Raw genomic sequence first — 24,070 nt, 5'->3', positions numbered from 1 at the left:
TTCATCGCCCCCATCCCTCTCCCATGTGTAGGGTAGCAAGCCGGTTACGCTAAACTGGTTAACCTCCCTGCCTTTCCTTCTCTACTTTTTCCTTCCTTCCTTCCTAGATTTTACCCGCACATGTTGAAACAATGCCGATGACGAAGTGGCGTTCCGATCCGGTACCGCCAGTAGGATTTCATTTGGTGTAAATTTTGTGCTCTCATATACTGGAGCCACCGTGCGTGCCACTTTGTTTCAAGGTTATTCACCGTGTTATGCACACATATGAAGTTCTTGCAAAGTAAAATATGCGTTTCTCCTACGCCACTGGCCTTAATGCATTTGCTGTAGCAGAAGCACGTGCGACAGCGGCATGCGCGATTGCATGAAATTGCAAGGCGCAGGTTCGTATACGCAAATTTTAATCATGCTTTTCGTGGCACGAAGGATAAGTGAATGTACCATGGACTAGTGGTGGAATTCGCTGACAGAAGGCTTGTATGGACAAGACAGTTCAGTACAAAACATTAAGAACTGTAGCACCCTGTGACGTAAGGCGACTTGAAAATATTACAGAAATGACGCCTTGCTCGAGTTACGTAGCAAGAAAACCCTTAAATCATAAGAATGCTACTTTCAGGTAACTTGCTTCTGAATAAACTCTTCAATAATCCCTAGCAGCCCCTGTCAGTCAATTGAGGTCACGAGGTGCTAGGGCGGAAACTTCAAACCCGTATTCAGGTTTGAGTCACATTCTTGTTTGCCAAGACTACGCCGACGTTGGGGCAATGGTTTCTGGTATTGGAGAAACGTAATTGGAGTGTATTACCAATCAAGGCTGACCTAACGTCACTGCTTAGTGTCCCTTTTAGAATCCCCAAACACTTTACGGGAATACGTACTTTAGGGACGCACAAAGAAAAGTCGATCTTCCCATGGTGGTGTCACTGCAGTGGCGAGGGAGAAGGAAAAAGCATTCTCGAATCGGTCATATTTGCCTCGCCATAAGCCTAGCATACTTTACACTCAAACACAAGGGCGGTACATGAAGTAACCAAGTCGTATACGCATTGAACACGCGCACAACACAGACAAGTTAAAAACGCACAGCATAAAATTGTGTCTGGTTGTTGCCAGTGCCCTGAATAGAAAAATTTAATGCTATGTAGCACGCGTTCAATATGCATTAATCGATACTGCGTATGAATTAATATGTCGATAAGCGTTCCACTTATGAAACGTCGTCATTCACCATAATGCAGTTGCGCTTGCGCATGGTCTTATGCAAGCGCTACACGAAACTCTCAAACAAAACTGGCATCTTTTCGAAGCGTTCTCGCGAGCCACGCTGAGTGAGCGGCAACATTTAGAGAAATACACATTCATGGCTTCGGCGCGCTGAAAAGCATCGCCTCGCTTTAAGCACCATCAGCTGAAGTGTTCACGCGGACTTGAAGCCATAATTTATCGAGCCAACATGGATATGACTTGACGCCGCCTGTTTGCCCCATTTTTCTCCGTTCAATGGCGCGTTGCCGTGGAGAGGACAGAAAACTTTAAAAGTTGAATATTCGTGGAAAAAATGTGGGATCAGGGGCTTACCACAGGTGACTTGTAATGTATTTGTAATGAGTGGAGTAGGAACGGCGGGGTGAGTGTACGAAAATTGCGAGGACTTGTGCACACTCTTTGAAGTGTTGCAATGGCAGCGACGTGTTGGTGAAATCGGTTAAGTTCTGCGACCTGGTCCTTTAGGTGGCCTCAATGGCCGCTCGGGAGTCCGTACGTACGAGCATGCCCGCACCGTAAAAAAATATCTTACGCGGCGGCATTCTGCAGTATAAAGAAGAGTGTCGCGAGTCTGATCTTTATAGGCGCGAATAGATTCATTATCAGTAAATCCTTCATTACCAAAAACTGTGGAAAGGTACTGTTACAGTCGGAACACCGACAAATATGCGATTGCGCCGAAGCCGTGTTGTAAGCGCATTGACTTAATAAAACATAAGAAATAATGAATCAGGGTATGAACGCTACCCTTTTTGTACAAGGACTTCGCCGGAGCCAGGTTTTTTTTTTTTTTTTTTTGCAGCACTGACAATGCCCACACCGGCGCGCCTCGGCCATTACGCCGTTAATCATGAGCCTCTTACAGCGTGGAGGCAGATTAATAGAAAAAAAAGACGTGGCGATCTTGTTTTGCACTTGGAAAATACGCAAGGTGGCTTACACAATGAGAACCGCTGATCAGTTGTGGTAGCAGTTATGGCCTCTTTTAGAGTCATTTGTACACGTTTCCGCCTGCAGTAGTTATCGTAACCACTCAAGTGCAAATGCTGAGCAAAGCACAGCAAACTTTCATGGTTCGTTCTAGCACGATCTTTCTAAGAAAGCGAAGAAAAACGCAGTCATCGAGGAGCCAAGGACACGTGCTCGCGCATTGAGATGACGATGAGCACGGCTTACCCATGTGCGTCTACAGGTTTTATCGTGTTTGAACTCTGTACATAGAAACACGCAGGAATATATGAACATCTGCGCACAGACAACACATATAGCTAAGGCTCGCAGTCTCGTAAAGTAGAGCAAAGAAATAGGCAAGCGCAGGAGAAGCGGCCTACAGAGCCACAACCCAGGGCCGGGCATTATGGAGAACACATTCGATAGGTCGCTGTTGCAGCATGTGCATGAAACGGGCCTGCGTGCTTTCGCTTAATTTCGTACGGAAGTTATGCGGCGAGGAAACACAAGCGCAAAAGAAAAAGGGCCGCGGTGCTGGCAAGTACGAGTAGGGGAACAAGATAATTTAAAAAAATATAGCAGCTTTTGGGAATGGGGATCGTGCCATAAACGTTATGCTTAGTATAGAATTGATGCCAAAACGGGAAGTGCGCATTTCTGTGCGTTCAAGCTGTTTTCTGGTACTTGAAAGGGGCAGTAAATATCAATATTTCGTTAGCCATGTTAGTAACATCAAAGCCACCAATCTTTCCTCTAAGAGAAGGGTTTATCTCAGGAGTTCCTATCTAAGAACATGAGAAAGAAGAAATTCTCTTTCCCAACGTCCACTGCACCTAATTTGATCATGCTGTTTGCATTTAAATGAAAAGCTGAAACCTGATGACCGCAAGAAAGTATCCTTGGTTGAGCCCATCAGTTCTTTTGCAACGGATAATTAAGGTTGCCCAAAAGAGCACAAGCATGAAGTGTATAACTTTGTAACTCAGTAATAAAAAAAACATCATATTTATGTAAAGTTTATCAATTTAGTTATCTAATGGGGACAGAAATTGGTGTGTTAAACGTCATTCCTGGATGATTTCGCACTTTTTAAAACGCTCGTTTACTTTGCAACGATTCCTGCACGAGATCTAAAGTAATATATTACATTTTTTGGTCTACTGTTGATCAACAGGTGCATTATACTAACCGCAATATATGATTTCTGTATCGTGTTACAAATCTGCAGGCTTCGTACTTCAAATTTTCTGAAACATAACTTTCGGTGAGTTATGTAAAAAACTGAGGCCCACATTGAGATTTCTACTTAGGGCAGTCGCAATCGATTTTTTTTTCTGTAATATGCAACAAATTTTATTCAAATCGGTACTGTGGTGGTCTTTAAAGAAAACATTTCTGTGTTTTCCTCTCACAGTTGAATTGAACGTTGTATTTAGACCCGAGCTAAGGCCTCTTGCATGGCTTCTGAAGAAGTGGCCTTGTAAGTTAAAGAAAATGAAGAAAAAGCTGGAAGCTATAGACGACTAGCAACTCTCCCCGGAAGTCGTTGCATCATGACTCGTATTCACAATCACGTTCTTACGCCAGAACTATTCTTAAGAGCTCATGTAAACCAATAGCGATTTCGGAGATGCTATTAGCGAAGGCGCCCGGACAATGGCAAAGACCACTTACGAGCGAGAAGCTTTGTGCATTCGGCCCTAGATTTTCGTGATCTCATGAATTTTGACAGCGTCTACTCCAGTGTCGTGAACTACATATCGGTAAACAAGCAGTTCATTGCACTCGAGAAGAGCCATATGTGGAACTTAGCAACTCACCTTTGACAGAGACAAAATATTCCAGATTCAACCACTTATAAATCATTGCCGTCACGTTGCCTTACAAGTTGCCGAGGCTTTGACGTAATATTTAACACGGAAAATTTTGCCAGCCTTTGTCACCATTGGCAGCGAATTTTCTTTTACGTCAAATGAATAGAAAATGAGCGCTGGACGAACAATTTATTGGTCCAAAGTGGTTTAGTGTCGTTCTTCAGGCGCCCTCTAATACGAAATCACGAGAGGCGTATAAAGAGGGGTGTATAATTTAGGTGGAGGCCGCGACTGGTCATTCACCGAGCAATCGCGTCATTTCCACGTTGACCGTTATTACTAGTGGAGGAAGCACGACCGCCATCTAATAAAGATAAAAGCGGGTGGGGGAGGCCATGAGGGAAACTTAGGGAATGCCTGCCAGGATTTGCCGACTACGTAAGCATCTGGAGCATTCTTAACCCGCAGAGAATGCGGGAGCTCCTTCCTGCACATTTAATCGACAAGTTTTGTTGGTTTAAAGAGTTTGATTTCGTATGCATAAGTCCGCTGCCTCGCGGGATTATAGCGGGCCCAGTCAGTGCTTGAATTATTCTAGTTTTTTTTTCGCTTATTAGGCGCTGCAACACGGTCGGTGAACGTCTTCGTGGTCTTTCAATGCATGATTTACACGATGAACACTGAAGACAGCCAATGGAGAGACAGTGTCGGGGTTTATCTCTGTTAAGCAAGCAGGCACTCCATCACTGAGCACATGGCTTCAAACTACGTTACCGGAGAAATCAAGGCGCCTAACCACAAAAGGCGAGGGCAAAATGAATGAATATGTGACATAAACAAGAAAATTGTGACCAAATTTCGAAACCTCAAAATTTGGTCAAATTTCGGCTATATTTGGCCACGGAGACACCTGCGAGGCGAGCACTACGGACACAATGACAAGAATGTGGATCGTGCTGTGCGTATACGGTTTCGGCAGCCCTCTTAAGACATTTTGCATTCGTAGAATCAAAGAACGAAAAACCATGGAACCTAGGTTATCGATCTAACCAAGGTTGAGTGCTTCGAAAACAGCTGCAAGGTGAAAACGAAATTTGCCGTCATTTCTTTTTAGAACACGGCCTGCTGTGACTCAGTGGATATTACGTTTATCTGCGAGCTCTCTTTGATGATTTTTATTCCTGACACTAGCTGGCGTTTTCATATGGAACTGAATGTAAAAAGAAGAAAAAGAAACTCGACAGCTAGAGCATCCGGTGCGTGTTAGAATTTTGAACTTCAGGTAGTGTTTTATCTTTGTGACATCATTCTTTTAACAAAACTAGAATTGAACTCTAGAGGTTGCAAGCTAGAATATATGATAATCATCAAACAGAAGTGCAAAATATCTGTGTGCAATCCAGTTCCCCAGTAGTCTATGGTTAGTAGTATAACATCCACACTATCTTTATTTTGTTTTCATTTCAGGTGTTGTAACAGTAAGATTGTGCAATACTATAGGTATTACGTTCTACTTATTTTTATGTTCTTTAAATGTTGCATTTTATGTAAGTTGTAAATAATTACCAGTGCTGTCTCTTTCGCAAACGGTTGTCCCGGAACTATATGCTTTGATCCTTAAAGCATTCTTCCTGTATGTTCCCATTCTACTAATTCGACCTAACAACATTTGCCGTGATATATATACATATATTCTATGTACCAAACGTGTCATTCTTATTTCGCCAGATTATTATTTTTTTATTATTTCAATACATTACTTTATTATGGTTACTGAGAAAAAGAAATGATAATCGTATTTCTTATTATTATTCTTTTACTCATCATGACAAGTAAAACTCGGCCTATTTATAGAGTCGTCTCAGCGGCGAATTTCAGTATGATCTTTTTTTTCTCAATATACATGCGTTAGACTGAGAGCTACAGATCATTCGCGAGAGAGTTGGCTTTCCCGCAAGGCATTTTCTGTTCGCCGTCACGATTTTTTTTTTTTCGGGGGGTAGCCATACACAGCTGCGCTGTAAAACAAAGCATTACCCCGGAAATCCTGGTGATAGGGACATAACAGTAGGGACGTGTTATGAAGATCGACGGCAATCCAGCGAAGCGGTGAAACTAGCTAGTAGGAACGTACACGGCGAAGTATTATAATCTGGCGCTGCAGTTGTGCACCAGCGCAGACTTGCAGGCCAGCAAACACAGACCTGTGGATTCGCTTAATGAGTAAAGAAACGTACAGGTTAGTTTGCATGCTCTAAACTGTGGCCGGCACATGATGCTCAATTTGCATCGCTACTGAGCTGTTTGTGAAACCTTTCTAGACAACGTTCTTCATTTATTTCTGCAAAAGTTAATCAATATTTGTGCAATATCGAGTCCATATAGGTGTGATCATCTTTTTTTGCTACAATCTTCAGTGCGCAGTTCCGCAAGACATCTAGCATTTAGTCATCAGCATCTACATTTTGTGCGCCGCGTAGGTCAGCGAACATTTGATGGAAGACTTGTTGCCAAATAAGTAACACCAGCTCACAGAAATAAGCCGGCCAGCCTGCTCTCAAAACGTCAAGGATATGTCCAGTTACAAAGAACTGCGAAGAAAAAGAAAAGAAAGCAAGGAAGAAAGGCAGATAGGAAACAGGATTAAGGGAATTATGGAACTGAATCATCGCCTCCAGTAATTAAATGCATGGTCAGAGGGCACGATATATATGTGCAGTACATTAACGCCGAATCTCTTCGCAGTATACGAGCAACCCTACCTAATTTATCATGGAGCACAAGTGTTGTCGTACTGTATTGACAGGAATATTAAGAAGCTCGAATGACAAAACTTTACCTGAAAGGTCGCGCCGTCTTCTTGAAATAGGTCCCCATCACACACCTTAAATTCTAAAGTTATTTTTGCTCTGATGCTTGCCACTTTGTCTTTACATGTTCTGCTGTTCTGCTTTCGTAAGTACTAAGGCTACTCTTTTTTTACTTTTTTATGAACATTTGCAACAAGGACGGCACAATTCCGTAAGACAATAATGACTCAATGGCTCAGGAATGTCCGATGACTCGATCAGGATATATCTTCTTTTGAAAGCATGAGCTTTTATCTTTTCCCGACGGCAAAAGTGCCCAGGCGTTGAGTTAATAAACGGAAGAGCCTACTCACGTTGAGGTGCGAACACAATGAGAGGATGACGAGCAGCAGAATTGCGAAGGAAGACGACATGGTTGAAGGAGTTGCAGCCGTGGTCGGGCAGAGACGACCCTGTTTCAGGATATGCTTCTGTATCGTGTTGCTTTATGTTACTCTCAAAACGACAATTTGCTGACACTAGCTGTCTGCACTTAAATGAGCTGTACGAAACGAGGGACTTCCGACCTCTTCACGTACCCCACTCTCTCTATTGACGCTCAACAGGCGCTATATAAGCTTATGCGAGTAGTGCCCTGTTCTTCAGACCCTAAAAGCCCTATGATTGGACACTGGCGACTAGGTAGCGCACTTGGCGCGGTTTGTCCTTCGTGTCGCGCTTGGTGGCGGGAAACGAGCACGCAGCGAACTATTGACGGCGTGCAAGCGCTCCGAGTTTGGCGCCCGAGCCACGGCGCCCTTTTATGGAAGCGCGCGTCGCCTGCCACGTGACCATCACTTGGGCGGCCAATCATTAGAGAGCGAGTCGCGGCGGAAGGCGGGCTGAACGGGCCCCGTGCCGGCGGGAGTACGGAGGGAAAGGGCGGGTTCTGAATGGAGGAAGCTCGCGGGGAGGGCAACCGAAAGGGTGGCGCCAGGAAGAGGTGTCGCAACAAATCTTTACCTCCGACAAAAACAGTGTGGAGCAGCGACGGAAAACTCTTGGCACTGTGGATATCGTTTCGCACGCTGGCCGTACGAATCTGACCCTCATCAAGATCTATCGTGGTGCCGCGTTGGGGAAGCGCGGGAAAAGGGCGAAAATGTATGATGCCAAAACACGAGAAAGCAGAAAGACCTGGACGCTCACGAAGATGCGGTACTTGTGAACAAGGCTTCCGCACAAGAACGGAAATATATTACTCTTATTGGCCATATGTCTAGGCATATTATTATTCCTTTTCTCCGTATGGTAACAATGCAATCATTCTAATCTCTGCAGTACCCTTCTATGTTTTTTTTTGCTTTTGGCGTGAGTTTGTTCTTTAAGAGACAAGATGTCTTCAAATGATCGATTGCAAGGTCAGAAGTCCCAGGAAAGTGTGTGAAAGAAGAAAGAAGAGAGAGTTTTGAAGGAACGCGATAAGTCGATATGTGAGGCTTAAAGCCTTGAAGCCAAGAATGACCTTGTATTCGCTCGGGCAAGTGGCTATAAGTTTTTTTTTTTTTTTTTTTTGATGCCGCAACTTTATCGTTCGAAGGGAAACGATTAACCGTCAAACGCACCGCCAAGCTTCGCTCAAAGATACTCAGTTCAAGAAATACTAGCAAATAAATGCAGCGATATCGGCAGTCATGTATATTTTCCCATATGTTCAGATAGCTTTACACACAGAAAGTGTACAAAAAGTGCATCATGTGTTGCTCCCCTGACATGGCTACGCAGGAAAGTTGTCGTCGTTTATTCTCAGCTTCTTTATTTTGTGCAATATAAGTGCGCATGTGCTTCGAACAAAAAGAAGAAAAAATGGCCTACGACAAATCAACCAGTGTGACACGGTGTTAGAGCCAACTAAAAAAAACATTCTAAGAAACACATAGAATGATTGCGTAGTTAAAAAAATAACAAGAAAATACAGTATTAAAATTAAATTGTGGGGTTTTACGAGCCAAAACCACTTTCTGATTATGAGGCACGCCGTAGTGGAGGACTCTGGAAATTTCGACCACCTGGAGTTCTTCAACGTGCACCTAAATCTAAGTACACGGGTGTTTTCGCATTTCGCCCCCATCGAAATGCGGCCGCCGTGGCCGGGATTCGATCCCGCGACCTCGTGCTCAGCAGCCCAACACCATAGCCACTGAAAAATACAGTATCAATACATTGTTTGATGCTGTTGTATCGAAACGCTCGACACAATGTTGTTCCTCTAGAGTGAAAATCTGTAGAAATATGTACTGGTGCTAGCAGAGAGTAAATTTTTTATTGCACTGGGTTGAGCACAAGACGTGTTAATTGATTTAGTGTGATAGTATCGGCCTAGATTGCATGCTACTGATCAGACGTATTGATCAGTTTTAAAGCCAAACGAAAGAACCTTAGATGAGAGGCACTGCCACGCTCTTCAATTCTACCTCTGGATATAAACACGTCGGCAGCCGCGCGCAGTCGTTACGCAAGTGAAAAACTGGACGGACAAGAACTATGTTTAATTGAACTGTGCAAGGCTTCTAACGCCTCATAGGCACTAGGACTAAGTCGATTTAGTCTGTATGAGCGCATTGTTTGAGAACGAGAGAGAGAGAGATGAACATTTATTTTTTCTCAATTATAGTAGTATAGTCTTCATATAAAGGACATTTCTTTCATGCTGTACCATGATGTTCCAACAGTTTTATCGAGTGAACTTTGAGGGCGAGTGATCGATTTGTTCGAGAAGTGGCGTCTTGTTGATATTATTTCCCTTAGTGTATCGGTCACAGCACCCTTATCACCGACACAGCTTCGGCAATCGGTGAAATCAGCCGTACACACGGTACAGCTGTAGGCTGACCATCCAATTTAGAGCACTGTAGAATATGACACATGTAAGTACGCAGGTGGTTTGGTTGAGGCCCTCTTTGAGAGTGCTGGCTTGTTTACTGGAGAACTCACGCTGAGCCTGCAGTAACCTTGTTGCTGACTTTCCTATGCCATTCCGATGAAGGGCTATATGGTAGTGGATCCCGTTTTACGGACCTGTGGATAAATTAGATAGTAGCGTATGAAGGGCTTTTCACAATAATCCACTGACTCCTTAACGCTATAATTCTTGAAGAAAGGTACGCTTAACGACGCATTATATTGACTATACCATGTTCAGACACATACTTTCCCGTTTCATGGGTATGTTCGAACGTGTTCGCTAGCGTTGGCTTAATGAAAGCGGCGTTTAACTGTACAACGCAAATAGATGCAGAACGATTATTTGTCTCAGTATCCTTGACACCTTGCTCTGCGGCCACGCACATTGCCTGGGAGCGATGGAGATTGTGACTTAGGAGCGACAACAGCAACGAAACCGAAACTATGGCCTATATATTACAAGTTCTATAATGCGTCACCATTTACAAGGTCATAAGACTGTGCCCGCCCTCATGAAGAAATCAGGAGAGACTTGCTGTCGTACGAGCCTAGCAGAGCACTTATGTTAGTCCTGAAAAGTGGAGGTGTTGATCTTTTACAAATAGAGCACAGCTAAGATACGAATGAGTCTAAGGATAAGTGAACGACATAGTTGTCATGAGCCAGCAGGTATGGGAAAGGAAAGCGCAATATAATAAATAACTGCGGTGGAATAAGGTTCGTGGGAGTTTGTTGCACTTGTAACTTAGTATCCGCAAAAAATAAATAGTTTTTAATCCTCTTTAATGTAGTAGAATGTTACAAAACATGATCTAGAACCAAATAAAAATATCATATGCTTACCATGAAGACGCCTTTATTTAATGATTCATGCGCGATCCATAAAAATATTCATTGCCCGAAGATACGAAGACTTCCTAAAAGAGGCTTAAAATGGCGTATGCTTTACATTATACATTGATTAAGCGTCACCGCTAACTGTAAAGCGGAAAAGCCTCTTATCATTGAACATTAATAACGACCTTTCAAAAGGTGCTGCGATGCTCAAAGAAAAAATTCTGAATGTATTGCTACGCTCTTCACATTACACGACAAAAGCACAACATGAGGTTGAACGAAAAAAAACTATATGACATGGCATTGCCCTGCCTCTAAGTTAAAATGAATTCATCCGCTTAACAGCACTTGCAAAAGGTATTTGTGCTGCCATCATTGACTCCATGCCCTCCCCGTTGCCCCTCCATTTTACTAGGAACTCGCTGCCCTTCCCCATTGATTCGACTTGTCAAAACTGTCCCCTTTCATTGTTGGGAGGATAAGCCCACCACATGACATCGACTTGTCCACACTTACAGTTGGAGCGCTCCTGTCTCCTTCTGCTTGCCTAACTCCTACCATACAGCGCCATTTATTAGCTATCATTGTAGGATGCAAGATGACAACTATTCCAAAACGCCTACAAAAATAATACACAGCACCGGCCTAACAGCACGCACAAGACACTTATCAAATACAATGTCATATTGCAAACGTTCATGAAAAAGAAAAGTAAACATGCAGCCATCCGCGTCGCCTTTAATTAACCACAGACAACTGCATGGATAAACGGTCGGGCTTCTCTCGAAAGCGGCACTGCGTGTTTACCGTCAGCCTTGAGGAAAGGTCTTTAAGAGCAACCTGCGTTTTGCATTTCAGGCATCACATTCACCTGAAAAAGGAACATCGAATCACTTTCTAGTGGTTACCACGTCACTGAGGCATTATCAATAATTAACATACCGACGAAACCCTTCCATAAGCCCACCGAGAAGACCAGCAGTATCATCGCTTTCAAGGGAGCACATAGCAATAAAGCGCAGTATATTTGCGCACCAATGCATCGTATATGATAGAGAACTAGCATTATTTCAGACGGGGCTCGAATGTGATTATGTGGGTATTCGAATGTGGGTATTTAAGCATTCAATTATTATCGGAAAAGAGTTCATATTGCTACGGAACAATATGTGCGATCACGAAAAGGCGAGCAGTGTGAAGACGACGACGACGATTAGAAGCTAGCGCGGGCTGTTGCCTCTTGGCCAAGCGCAGCGTATTTTCTTGTAAATATACTTGTACATAGCTTTTCGTCTGCGTCTTCCTACGTAACAATATATATGCTTGGGCATGGTGTTCACGAATGCCTACGCGTTAAGCTTATAGGGATGACACACGATGCCGCTTTACACTACGTTGATGAGGTAATTATTCAACATATTCTGCGCCAATGCCCATATTACCCTATAACTGCAAGGCCTGGTTTAGAAATTCCACTTTGTAGTTAAATGGAAAACCTATGCTAAAGAGCTGAACTTGCTAGGTCAGTCTTTTTTAGTTCTCTTAAATACTCGCTCTTAATTTCTAAACCTGTATGTAATAATAAAGGCCGTATTATACATGAGAGCTAGACATCGTTAAACACCTAATCTGTTAAGCAGCTAAGCGCCACATCGATCAGCAGGTGAAAGTTACAGTGGAGTGCCAGAAAACCGGTAAATCGGGCTCATATTTTATGGAATTTTGATATAATCATGAAGGAGAAGGAGGAAAGAAGGAAGGAAAGGTAGAGAAGTCAAGCAGACGCACGTCCTGTTTGCTACCCTATACGTGGGAAGAGGTGAAAGAAAGAAAGGAGAGGGAGGGACGAAGGTACTCTCATTGTGAACACGTGTGGTTGTCCATCACTTCAAATTGGTCACTCAGGCCAGTCGAATTCATGAATCGTGGCAATGCTCGGTTCGCTTTTTGAACCTGTGACACGTGAGGTCATGGCCCAAGAATCTTGGTCTCTGAAAATGGTCTGCTGTATAGTGGGTTTAACACACTCCGAAGAATGTCGCGTCCAATGTCATGCAGATTACAAAAACAAAACATGTGCTCAATCGCCTCTTCGTAGCTGCATGAGTCACACATAGGTGTGTCGGACATTCCAATAAAGAATGAGTAGGCTTTCGTAAGCTTACTTTAAAGTAATAAGTAAGGCACCCGTAACCAGAGGCGACACGGTAGCGTTGAATAATAGCGGGAGAAGTGCGATGGAATCTGCTTATTGAATGTAGGACCCCGCCGGGTTGAGATGACAGTTTAAGAAAACCGGGGTGTTTCACGACGTTTCAATCTTATTTTGAGCGAGTAAACGAAGACCACTCGCAGCGTTTGTCTTTCATAAGGATATATGAACTGTCAGCGTTCTTTTACGGGCTGACCAGGAGGCATCATCAGCAAGGTCATTATCGACGATGCCACAATGCATCGGCAGCCATTGGAAGATGATGTCATGTCCGTTTATAAGGGCTTGATAGAGGATACCTCTAGTCTCAAACACCAGTTGCTCATGGGTTCTGTATCTTAAGGCTGACTGCTGAAGCGCTCACTTGGCGTCACAAAAGGTGACCAACTTTCGAGGTTTTGCTTGTACGATGTAATTAAAAGTTGCAGGTAGGGCGGCAAGTTCTGTTGTCCTACAGCTCGTTATGCGGGATACTTCGAATATCATCATGCCTTGTAAGGCCGGGATGATAACAGCACCTGAGGAGCTCATGGCAGAGACAGATGCATTGATGTAAATGCGCATTTTTTGTTCATATGCCTCGTTCTGTAATGACGATGTCAAATGTAGATTCACTATGTAATGACTGGTGTTCGTAATTTCCGCAATAGTGATGTGTACTTGTGGTTGTCGTAGGCACCACATGGGTAAAAGTGGTCTTGTGGCTCTTGTATAATATCCGACAGAAGGCAGCCTTGACGAGTCCTAATAAGTTTGGAAAATGTGGATTGAGATCATTGCGCCAGCAAAGTTGCAATACAGTGACATACCTGAAAAAAAAAAACAGCGCCACAAAGATGCGGACTAAAAGAACATGTACGACGGACAGGCGCCGTACAGGGTACGTGGTACAGATGTCGAATGTATGCTCTGAGGTTGTTAACTGTGATGTAGGTTGGAATCAAGTAGTCTCTAGCAACCATAATTGTTGTATGAGTTCAGGCTCATCGTGCTAGCCCAAGGCATGTCCGTGGAGCTTGAGGCTAACTTTCGAGGGTGTGAATATTTGCTTTGCATGTGTTCGCCAAAACTGGGAAGCTGTACTTTAAAGAAGTTATGCAGAAACAACACTGGAGTTGGCTATGTATGCATAAGGAAACCCTCTAATTTCGCTTGGCTCACCCGCAAATTTCAAGTTGGCCCATACCGAAATTTCAATTTGAGCCGCCCTCAAATGTGAAGTTGGCTAACCCGCAAATTTCCGTTGGGCCACCGCTAAATTTCAAATTTGCCGATCCCGAATATCTAGTTGGCCCATCCCCTTAGTTTAATTTGGCCCACCCCTAAATTTCAAGTTGGCCCACCCCCAAATTTAGGTTGTCCCATGGGCAATTTTCAGTCGGCCCACGTCTAAATTTGAAGTTGCCCCCCCCCCCCCCCCCCAAGTTTCAGGTGGCTCCACCACCAAATTTCAGTTGGCCCCTTCCTAAATTTAGGTTCGCCCACCCGCAAACTTATGTTGCCCACGCCAAAATTTCACGTTCGCCCACCCCAAAATTTCAACTAAGCCCACCCACAAATTTCAGTGCCCCCACCTAATATATGCTTCCTTCTGCATTTTCTATGGAGCCTATGTGTCCCTATGAGTATGCATAAATTTTATGATACGGGTATTCTCTCTCAACATTTATTTGAATTGTTCTTTAACACCTGTAAAGCTACCAATCAACATTTCAGCTATTGTATGGATAAAATTTCTTAACTTCGCAAATCACGCATTTTTATGCAAGTACTATTGCTGTGGTACTCGCCAAAGAATTCTCATACGTGAAAAGTCTAGAAACACTGTTCTCTACAGCTGCAGCATGGACCGTACCGACGCCTCCCAGGTTTTCCCGCACAAGAAATTCATTATATACCCAATCGAAATTAGCCTCTGCTTCAGGTAGATGTAGTGGGGGCTCCATGAAAGGTCCCTGCCAATAACCGAACCTAAGAAGCAATGAGAATTCTGGTATGTGATAACACAGACATTGAGCGAAACATGGTACGGTGTCATAGGCCAATGTCAAACTCGACTACCTCGCATATTTCGATCGACCCACTAAGGCGTTGTTTGTCGAAATACGAACAAGTTAGGGTGGCTGCCCACTCAATTCTGGCATGCACTTGAGGACAAGTCATGGCAGAAGACTAAAGACAAATATAGTTAGCCTACACTGATAGGTGGATTGTCTTGGGAAATATTTCAGCAAGGCTATTCATAGTTATATTAAAGAGAATAGGGCTCAATACCCCGTCCTGTGGAACGCCACCGTATGTAAGTAGTTGGCAGTGTGGCCATCTTCGGTCTGCACAAAGACGGAAGTTCATGTCAAATAGTCGGGCATCCAGTGAAACATTCGGCCATCGATTCCAATAGCCTCCAATGGTTGGAAGATTGCTTCATGTGTGGCATTATTGTACACCCATTTCGTATCAAGAGCACCACTGATATCTGCTTGAGAAGGTTTCACAGTTGAGCTGTTAGAACCGCACTTAGCTTCGCTTCACGTGCGCAGCTTCCCCGAGCTGGGGAAGGTAGTGCTGAGAGAGAGTGACAGCAGAGCATAATAATAGCATCGCGCAGCATACCGACGCGGCGAGGGCGGGTGGGGCCTAGCGAGGAAGGAGAGGTGCGCACGCGAGCGATCAATGCGGCCCAGATGTGTGCCCTTTCCTGTGGCGCGCGAAGCAGGGGGATCAGGCGAGGGAGGAGCTGCGTTCTTCTCCGACGGCTGCCACGGTGTGTCGATCTCCTCCTCAGCCGCCGCTCCATACAGGGGGGAGACAACCGCGGCGTCTGCTACGGCGTTGACTACGCGAATCGTGGACGCCGTAGTAGATGCCTTTGACGGACACTGTAGGCACGTATTGCCAAAGCTCGTGTGTTTTGTGTGCGGTTGGCGCACTTTAATTGCCTCCCCCAGATCCACTGCTCGCTGGTGTTTGCGATAGCAGTGCCACGCATAATTTTGTTTTGTTATGTGAATGTTGTGAGGTCAATAACGTTGCCTACTGGTGACCTGCCTCGCCAAAAGCCTGTCATGGAGTCGTGGTCACAATGATGCGTTCAAGATGCCATTATAGGGGTGTAAGTATCAGCTTTTCCATTATTTTCTCTATGCAACTTGCCAGGGCAATAGAACGATATGATGCCAGGTCGAAAGGAGATTTTTCTGGTGCGAGCAGCGGTACAAACCAACTTATCTTCGATTGCTTAGGAACAATGCCGTTATGCCATGAGCGGTTGTAGTAATTCAACAACTCTTGCCTGGCCTCTTGTTCAAGATGGGCTAGCAGCGCATGGGTGATGCCGTCGGGCCTTGATGAAGATGAACGTCAAGATGCAGCCAAAGAGGCGTCAAGTTTTTTGATAGTAAATGAAATTTCTGGGATACGAGACAGAGGAACGACACCCGCGTTCTCGGCGTTGGGCGTGACACACACGCCAGCCATCCGTGCACGAATATAATTTGCCATCTCATGTTGCGTCTGGCAGTGATGTACGGCTAAGGCCATGAAGGGATGTCCCGGTTGCACAGAAGAGCGCAAGCCAGGAACAGTCCTACAAGTTTATGACAGTGGTTTACGGGGATCCACTGATTCACAAAAGGACTTCCAATGTTGTTCCTGCAATTTGTCCAAACATCTTTGGATTTTTGTCTTGTTTTCCGTGCCATTATCAGATCACAAACTGGCTTCGTGCGTCTGTATCTTATTTCAGCTCGTCGTCGAAGTGCAGTGAGGCTCTCCAGTTCTAAGTCGAATTGGGAACGGGTCACGGTCAATGTTAGAAGGCATGAAGCTCATTGCCTCTGTGATGGTGAAAAGTATTGATCGTAAAATAGAGCATTATTTATATGGTTAAATGGTTCATCGCATACTCACCGCTAAGCCTTGATCTGAAGCGCAAAGGATATTATCATTTCTGTAAAAAAATTATGGGGTTATACTTGCCATAACCACGATGTGATTATGAGCCACGCCGCAGTGGAGGACTTCGGAAAGTTGGGCCACCTGTGGTTCGTTAACGTGCACCCAATTCTGAGTACGCGGGGGTTTTCGCATTTCACCCCATCGAAAGGCGGCCGCTGAGGACTGGTTGCCATCCGACGACCTCATTCATAGCAGTCCAACGCCATAGCCACTCAGCAACCCCAGCGGGTAATATGATTTATTGGTTATTAATGTAAGATTGACTACGTTGGCTTGTAAAGTATCATCTTCTGGTGCCAGCCAGAAGATCATATTTGTCAGCCTGATCTTCTGGTGCTCACTTCCTGCAATATTTGCTCAAAACAATAACCTTCATAATAATTACAGATGCTAGTGGTATTCCTAATAAAGAAGAGGAAACAATGCAGACATAGATAAAAAACAAAACGAAAAAAACACAACCACCTGGTTACAGCTGAATTTTCTACATGCGGAAAATCCTCACACGAATACTGTTTAACTAAATCTAGAAACAAAACACAGACAGAAAATCACAGCCAAACAACAAAGCGAAAGCGTTCGTCAAAAGCCCACCAAGATAACGCGCAATATTTACGAAATAAGTTACTTCATGGGGGAAAAGAAAGATCTAGGGCGCACTTTGGTGTTGTCACAGCGCGTAAAATCCGCTGCTTCAAATATTTTGCCTCTAGCTATGTCTCCGTTCAAGTCTACCATGAAACAGGGATCAACAAGCAGGCTCGTCCCCGAGTATGCTTCCTGCCAAACGTAATATTATTGCCACATTCGCGTGACTGCTTATTCGCGCCGCGCCCGCTGGTGACCAACCGAGGAGACGAGATGCTGCGGGAATTACCATTGTGGTTAGATGGCAGTAAATGCGGAAGGGGGAATGAGAAGCGGATGTGACGAAGTACTGTAGAAATTCTAAATAAATATCAAACATTGAATGCTGTCGCAACTGTAGCTAACAGTGGCTACAGGAAAACAAGAGACAAATGAGGGGGTAAAGACGGGGCCTGAATCACAGCAAATATGCGGTTGGCTACAGTCTATTTTTGCAACAGTAATTGTGTTGAAAGAAAATTGAAAATAAAGGCGACGAAGATGTCAAAGAAGCAACCGTGTAGCCATATCGTGCCTCGTTCTCCTGTGAATTCTCGTTAGCGTTCCTAGGTGTCTTAAATTGAAAGACAAGTTATATGTACGACTACGCCAGCGGATACGAAACATTGTGGCCTTAGACGCACGAGTGTGCACTGCATTTTTACGAGCGAACTTGCAGCGTGCTATTCTTTGTCGAACCTGCTCGCGAGTTTAATTCTGATTTTCTGTTATTGCGCTGTAATGTGACCTTCTAGCACATATTTTCATGAACTGGTACATGCACCGGAGTTACTGCCACGGTCTTTTCTTTCTTTTTTAACATTACCATGGCAAAAATGTGCGCGTTATCACGATTCACTTACCATGGAATCCATCTGTTCGCACGTTGAAAGGCGCAAATATCGCCTTTTCTGGCACCCATAGCGCCAAAAGCATGCTGTTTTGCCGTTTGTCCTCTTCATATCGTCGTCCTCTTGCATGTGCGCTAAGTTTCTTGTGAATGCACCCGCATAGAAATTTTGGACGCGCGATTCTCCGAACGGTACTTGAGAAGCCAATTGGCGACCCCAGACCAGGCCCCGCGAGCCGCAATAGCCAGTGGGACCCTCGAAGAGGAGCTCCACCGACAACATCCAAGCGCTGTCCTTATGTCAATAAAGTTGCTTCCCCCTCCCTCTCTCCGACTATATGAGGAGCTGCTGCAAATGGTGACCACGTGACGACTACGCGCGTTCGCTTCCCGGATGGCTGCGCGCCGAGGCCCTTTTCGCCACTTCCGCTGCCTTTCGCGCAATGTTGCCACGCTGCAGCCGAGGCACCCCGTTCCCCGCTTTCCTTTCTGTTTAATTGGGAAGATTCCTTCTCCAGAGCAGAGGAACGTCGTTCCAATAAACACCTTCAGTTAAGCAATCGTTTCCGCCTCCCCTGGCGTACCGTGGTCGCTACTCACCGCTGGTGAGTCGCGCCGAATGCACCGAATTTGACAGCACCGAATGTTGGGGCTGCCGCAAAAGTTCTGGCGAGTGGCTTCCGCTCCGCTACCGCGGTGCGATCCAGAGAAGGGTTAAATTCGGATGTGCAGGTTTGAGTAATACCTTTATGGCTTCCACTTCACCATGAAGAAGCGAGACCTTCAAACGTGGCAATTGCGTAAGACTTACCTGAATGCGGTCAACCTCTACACTTTCAGCGGAAAAAGCACCTGCGCATTGTTGCGATTCTAAATTCAAAGAATTCGACTGGCTTTATTGACCGCTAGGTGATACACCTGCACCGCCGAGGGAGCGCATGCGTCTTGTTTGTTTTTAATGCGAACAGCTTTCTTCGTTTCTTTTGCCCCTTTAAGTTTGTCGGCCCCTTTCACTTTTGTGCCACTGCCAATGGACACATGAATAGGGAGCATTTTCTAGCACTACTGAGTTGCGGGGCGGGGTGGGCGCCAAACATAAACTGTAAAATGTTTGATACGCACATGCTATCAAGAGGGATGGGTGAAGGGGCAGGAGATGAGGTTTAGTTTGAGCTGAGTAAGAGACACATACTTCTGCAGTCCTAATGGGAGCACGGCTCAGTGCCTGTGGGGAGAGGGAAGCGGCAAGAAGGAGGAGAGAAGATTGAGGGAAGGGTTAGAGCGGGAAGATGGCTGGTAGTGGGCTGCAGCAGACCCCCAGACTCTTGTGGGCAGCACGGTGTCCTCTAGAATCTATGTCGTCTGAGAGCTTCGTGCTGTTTGACAGTTTATGTCATCTCTCTCTCTCTCGGGATGCTTTGTCCGGGTTCTCCGCTGCCTGCTTGGATGGTTGTTGGCTGCATGCTACGCCATTATTTCTTATTAGGTCATGCTACGCCATCATTTATTTAATAGCAAACAGCCCATTACTACTTTCTAGACGTTAAAGATAGTACTATGAAAAATTTTCTCGGTAGCGCGTGTGTTTAAACCCTAATTATGCGCTTCTTTAGTGAAAAAGGGTAACAGTGCAACAGTAAACGGTTGCTAAAAGATGTGCTGTAGTAAAGACATGCAGTATATGTGCAAAATTATGATCACGTAACTGCCCCACATGGTTTGGAACTGGCGATCGTCTTTTTTACAAACCGATAACTAAGGTAAATTATTAGGTGGCAGGCGCCAAATTTGTAGCACTGCGCAAACACTTTTAGCTGCAAGAAGTTGACAAATAAATGCAGTTAGGTGCTCACGTCATTGCTGTTCTAAGAGGCTAATCACAACTTCAAAGTACTCGCCAACACTATATAGCCAAATTTCAGATTTTCTTCTCACTCCTTCATTCCACCAAAGACGAGAGCGACCCTTTGTCGCGGGGGAAATCGGGCCACCCGTGACAGCTGCGACAACACCCAAGGGAGCGTCACATCGAGCCTTGCGCGTACCCGCTCGCCATCGCCTCTTGCAAGAGCAGTGATCTCCGTCATACACTCTGGCACCGCAGGCTGACCACAGCAGCTGACGGCGCGGACAAGCGTAGCCGTCCCTACCTCACGCTACACAGGTACCCCCCCCACCCTTCACTTCGGAAGCGCAGATGAGATCGCAAACGCAGCTGCTGACGCCTTCGCCGCCGGCAACTCAGCGCATGCGCAGGCCATCTTTCCTCCACTCCTCCACCACTTTCCGCCTCATTGTTTCACAGTAGCCTCTTCCTCTACTTTACTCCTCGCGCTTTTGTCTTTCAACTCTCGGTGCGCTGCGCGTTCGCTTTCATCTGTCCCTGTGCTCGTTCGCTCGGTTACAAGGTACGGCGCCGAGGCACGCTGACGCTCAACGCAGCAGTGAGCACCTAAGGGCTGTGCTCTAAAACAGATATCTGTACCTGCGAATTTCATCCCGGCATGAAATTAAGTTAGAAAACAATCGCTCTAAACAGCGCCCATAAAACCACGGTGCTCATTTTTTAACGCGAGAGCGTTAAGGGCCCCGTGTCACCGAAAATGCGGTGTCGGCGTCCGGCGTCGCCGTCTGCGAAAATTCCCGTATATATTTAGGTATATGTATGTGGAACGTCTTGCTATATGGCGTGCGGTATATGCAGGCTATATTGGCGTACCAGTCTTTCACTAAAGCTGCTCATACCTGGTCTTACATTCTTGACAAAGTGATTCCTCGGAATTTTGAGAATGACAGCCGACAAACAATTGTCACAAAATAAGACACCAACTGCGCATGCCTTTTATGTTAAATCTTCTCCGACTAGAATATTTAAAAGTACAAAATAATAAAAGAAACCAAAAAATGGTATAATTTTTTTTTTTTTTTGGCGTGGCTGCGCATTTCTTCCCGGATCGGCCCGCGCAAGAGTCATGTTTCTACAAGAATGCTTGCCTTCATGCATAGCGTTCGCCGCCAGCGTTTCCCGGTAAACATTACGGTTACATTAGCTGCACTCCCCGGGTAGCGTGAGAAGCAGTCAGGGACCTTTGAATGCTTTCGCGTTCCGCTCTTATGAGGATGCTTTAGCTCAGGTGCTCCTATTTAAATACATGTCAAAGGAGAACTCGATTTATCGGCAAGCACTGCACTAAACTCGGTGAGGTTTCCAGCATTTAAAAATAAACTTAAAATCTAGTGTCTGTTCGCTTCGAATTTTTAATTTAGGTTGTCAATTTTTTAATTAAAAAATTGGCAAAAATCGAAAATTTTCAGAAAACGAAACTATCAAGTTTACAACTCTGTGACTCAACGACGACAACTGATATCACAATCCTGTGAATGACATCTCATAACGCATCTAAAGCGGACAAAGTTTATGTGTTTCACATGAATGTCAAAAAATTTAATAATGTAGAAATACAGATTTTGCAGAGCCCTTGTACACAACGTAACATATTCACGTAATATATAAATTGACATATTAAATTTGGCAGCTCTCAATGATCTAATGGATGCCATTTACACAACCGCGATATCTGTTCTTGATGCAGAGCAATTATTTTTAAACTTAGTGATTCTATTTTTTTTCAAACTACCGAATTTCTGAAAACCTTTATTAAAGAATTCAGGCTCGAAATCTAAATTTCGTTTCCAACAGTCACTAGAATTTAACTTTCTGTCTCTAGTACACCAAATTTAAATAAAATCGGTCCAGGGATTATGTCAGAAAAACGTTTTTGCGGTTTAAATGTATTTGAATAGGCCGCACCGGAGTTGGGCCCGAGCTAAAGCTTCCTCTTAAAGGTGAACTTTAAGAGTCCTTCAAAATTTTCTCCCGAAGTTTGGAAGATATATACTTTTTCAGAAGAAGAGCCAATAAACGAAGCATAAGTGTGAAAGTACAAAGACATGGCGACGTAAAAAACCGGTTTCCTTTCTTGCACTCAGAAGTGATTTATACTAAACATTGTGGGAAAATAAATTACCCTTACGGATTTCTATCGTCCAAGTGAACGCTTTAAAATGCTTACAGTGCAGCCCGAGCTGTCAGTTTGAGCAGCCAATTCGACGATAGAGCAAGTCGGCGACGTATCAAGCCTCCCCTGTGCCGCCTTCTGACATCATACTGGAACCGACAGCTTGATGTGCAAATGGTCCGCCTGGCATGGCAAGACTCTGCAGTGGTGTTTGTCATGACCATCGGGAAAAAATTATTTGTCCGTGTGCAACGCCATTCACCAAAATTTAAGTTCGACGACTCTGACAGAGGCAAATTTTCATAAACGAAGCACGCATATCTAATGGCAGTGTGGTGAATGGTGTAAACGAAGCCTTCGTGTCTGCTCTGCCGCCGTGGTTTGCACCCATAAAATTGCGTGCGACAGGATTCTTTTATAACTTGCTCCTCTATTCAGAAACAGCGTCCAATTCGTTCAGTGCTATATGCCGTGCCTCGCTGTGGTCGGAAAACGCTTTTCATTGAAACATGGAGGAGAGCCGGTGAACTACATCGAAGCAGACGCCACAAAAGTCCGGAGTGAACCCTATTTCAAAGAACGCGACTTTGCCTGGTGCGAGGTATTCTTTGCTAGGTAGGCTTGAAAGGAATTCCTCGACTCACGCTGAAAGATTCACATTGCTTGCCGTTCGGCTTCAAACTCTGGAATAAAACGCGCGAGTGGTAGTAGCCTCGTCGCATATCGACAAAAGTGAGAGCGGTCAGTTTCCACTATTTTTTGTAAGGAGGGCGATGTGGTCTGGGAAAAATGTTTATAGTGAATGGTTTTCTTTCAATCGTGTTTATGGTCGGCTGTTTGCAGTCGGTGGCCTGTGCATTGTCATTCACATTTGGTACAAAAATGCAAAGACGCTGATGTCAAGGACGCGGGTGTTAGTGTTCGTAGCCTGATGCCAAGTGTAAATATATCAGATTAAAACAACATCAACAACATTCGATGCGAACGTACCCTTCATAAATTTATACTTTCTAATGAAGCATTTGCAAGGCTAACATCAACATTTTTTCAAACTACATTTCCCACCCATTTCTGCGACGCTGGTTGCGAAAATAGGCAATTTGTGACGTTGATTAGGTATAACTAGGCTCCGTTATAGAAAGGCCTCCGTAACATCGTCTGTAAGCCTAAACAAAAAATGTGCATATGCATTGTTCACAGCAAGATTCGCTCTTAGTCAGGGGAAAGCGTTAAATGGAATCACATTGCTTTTAAACACATACCTGAGTGAAAACAAAACCCCGCTCAGAAATTAATTATTATTGCGAATAGCATTTTTGCCTACTTCATCCATTTCGAGCATATCTATCTATCTATCTATCTATCTATCTATCTATCTATCTATCTATCTATCTATCTATCTATCTATCTATCTATCTATGTCTGTCTGTCTGTCTGTCTGTCTGTCTGTCTGTCTGTCTGTCAGTCAGTCAGGTCAGTCAGGTCAGGTCAGGTCAGGTCAGGTCAGGTCAGGTCAGGTCAGGTCAGGTCAGGTCGGTCGGTCGGTCGGTCGGTCGGTCGGTCGGTCGGTCGGTCGGTCGGTCGGTCGGTCGGTCGGTCGGTCGGTCGGTCGGTCGGTCGGTCGGTCGGTCGGTCGGTCGGTCGGTCGGTCGGTCGGTCGGTCGGTCGGTCGGTCGGTCGGTCGGTCGGTCGGTCGGTCGGTCGGTCGGTCGGTCGGTCGGTCGGTCGGTCGGTCGGTCGGTCGGTCGGTCGGTCGGTCGGTCGGTCGGTCGGTCGGT

At 45.0% G+C, this 24,070-nt stretch overlaps 1 protein-coding gene across 1 annotated transcript in view; it reads right to left on the bottom strand.

The window, feature by feature from the left end:
- The window catches only part of LOC126539202 (uncharacterized), an 80,621-nt gene extending 72,995 nt beyond the window's left edge, over positions 1 to 7,626 (bottom strand). The window contains exon 1 of the mRNA XM_050185951.2: positions 7,201 to 7,626. Within this exon, the coding sequence (XP_050041908.1) occupies positions 7,201 to 7,260 (60 nt within the window). The 5' untranslated portion in view covers positions 7,261 to 7,626. The remainder of the gene's footprint in view (positions 1 to 7,200) is intronic.
- Between the last annotated feature and the right edge of the window lie 16,444 nt (positions 7,627 to 24,070).

This window comes from Dermacentor andersoni, chromosome 3 (genome assembly GCF_023375885.2).
Source record: "Dermacentor andersoni chromosome 3, qqDerAnde1_hic_scaffold, whole genome shotgun sequence".
NCBI classification, from domain to species: Eukaryota; Metazoa; Arthropoda; class Arachnida; order Ixodida; family Ixodidae; genus Dermacentor; species Dermacentor andersoni.
The sequence above is the reverse complement of the archived record's forward strand: the minus strand, read 5'-3'. Positions and strand labels throughout refer to the sequence as shown.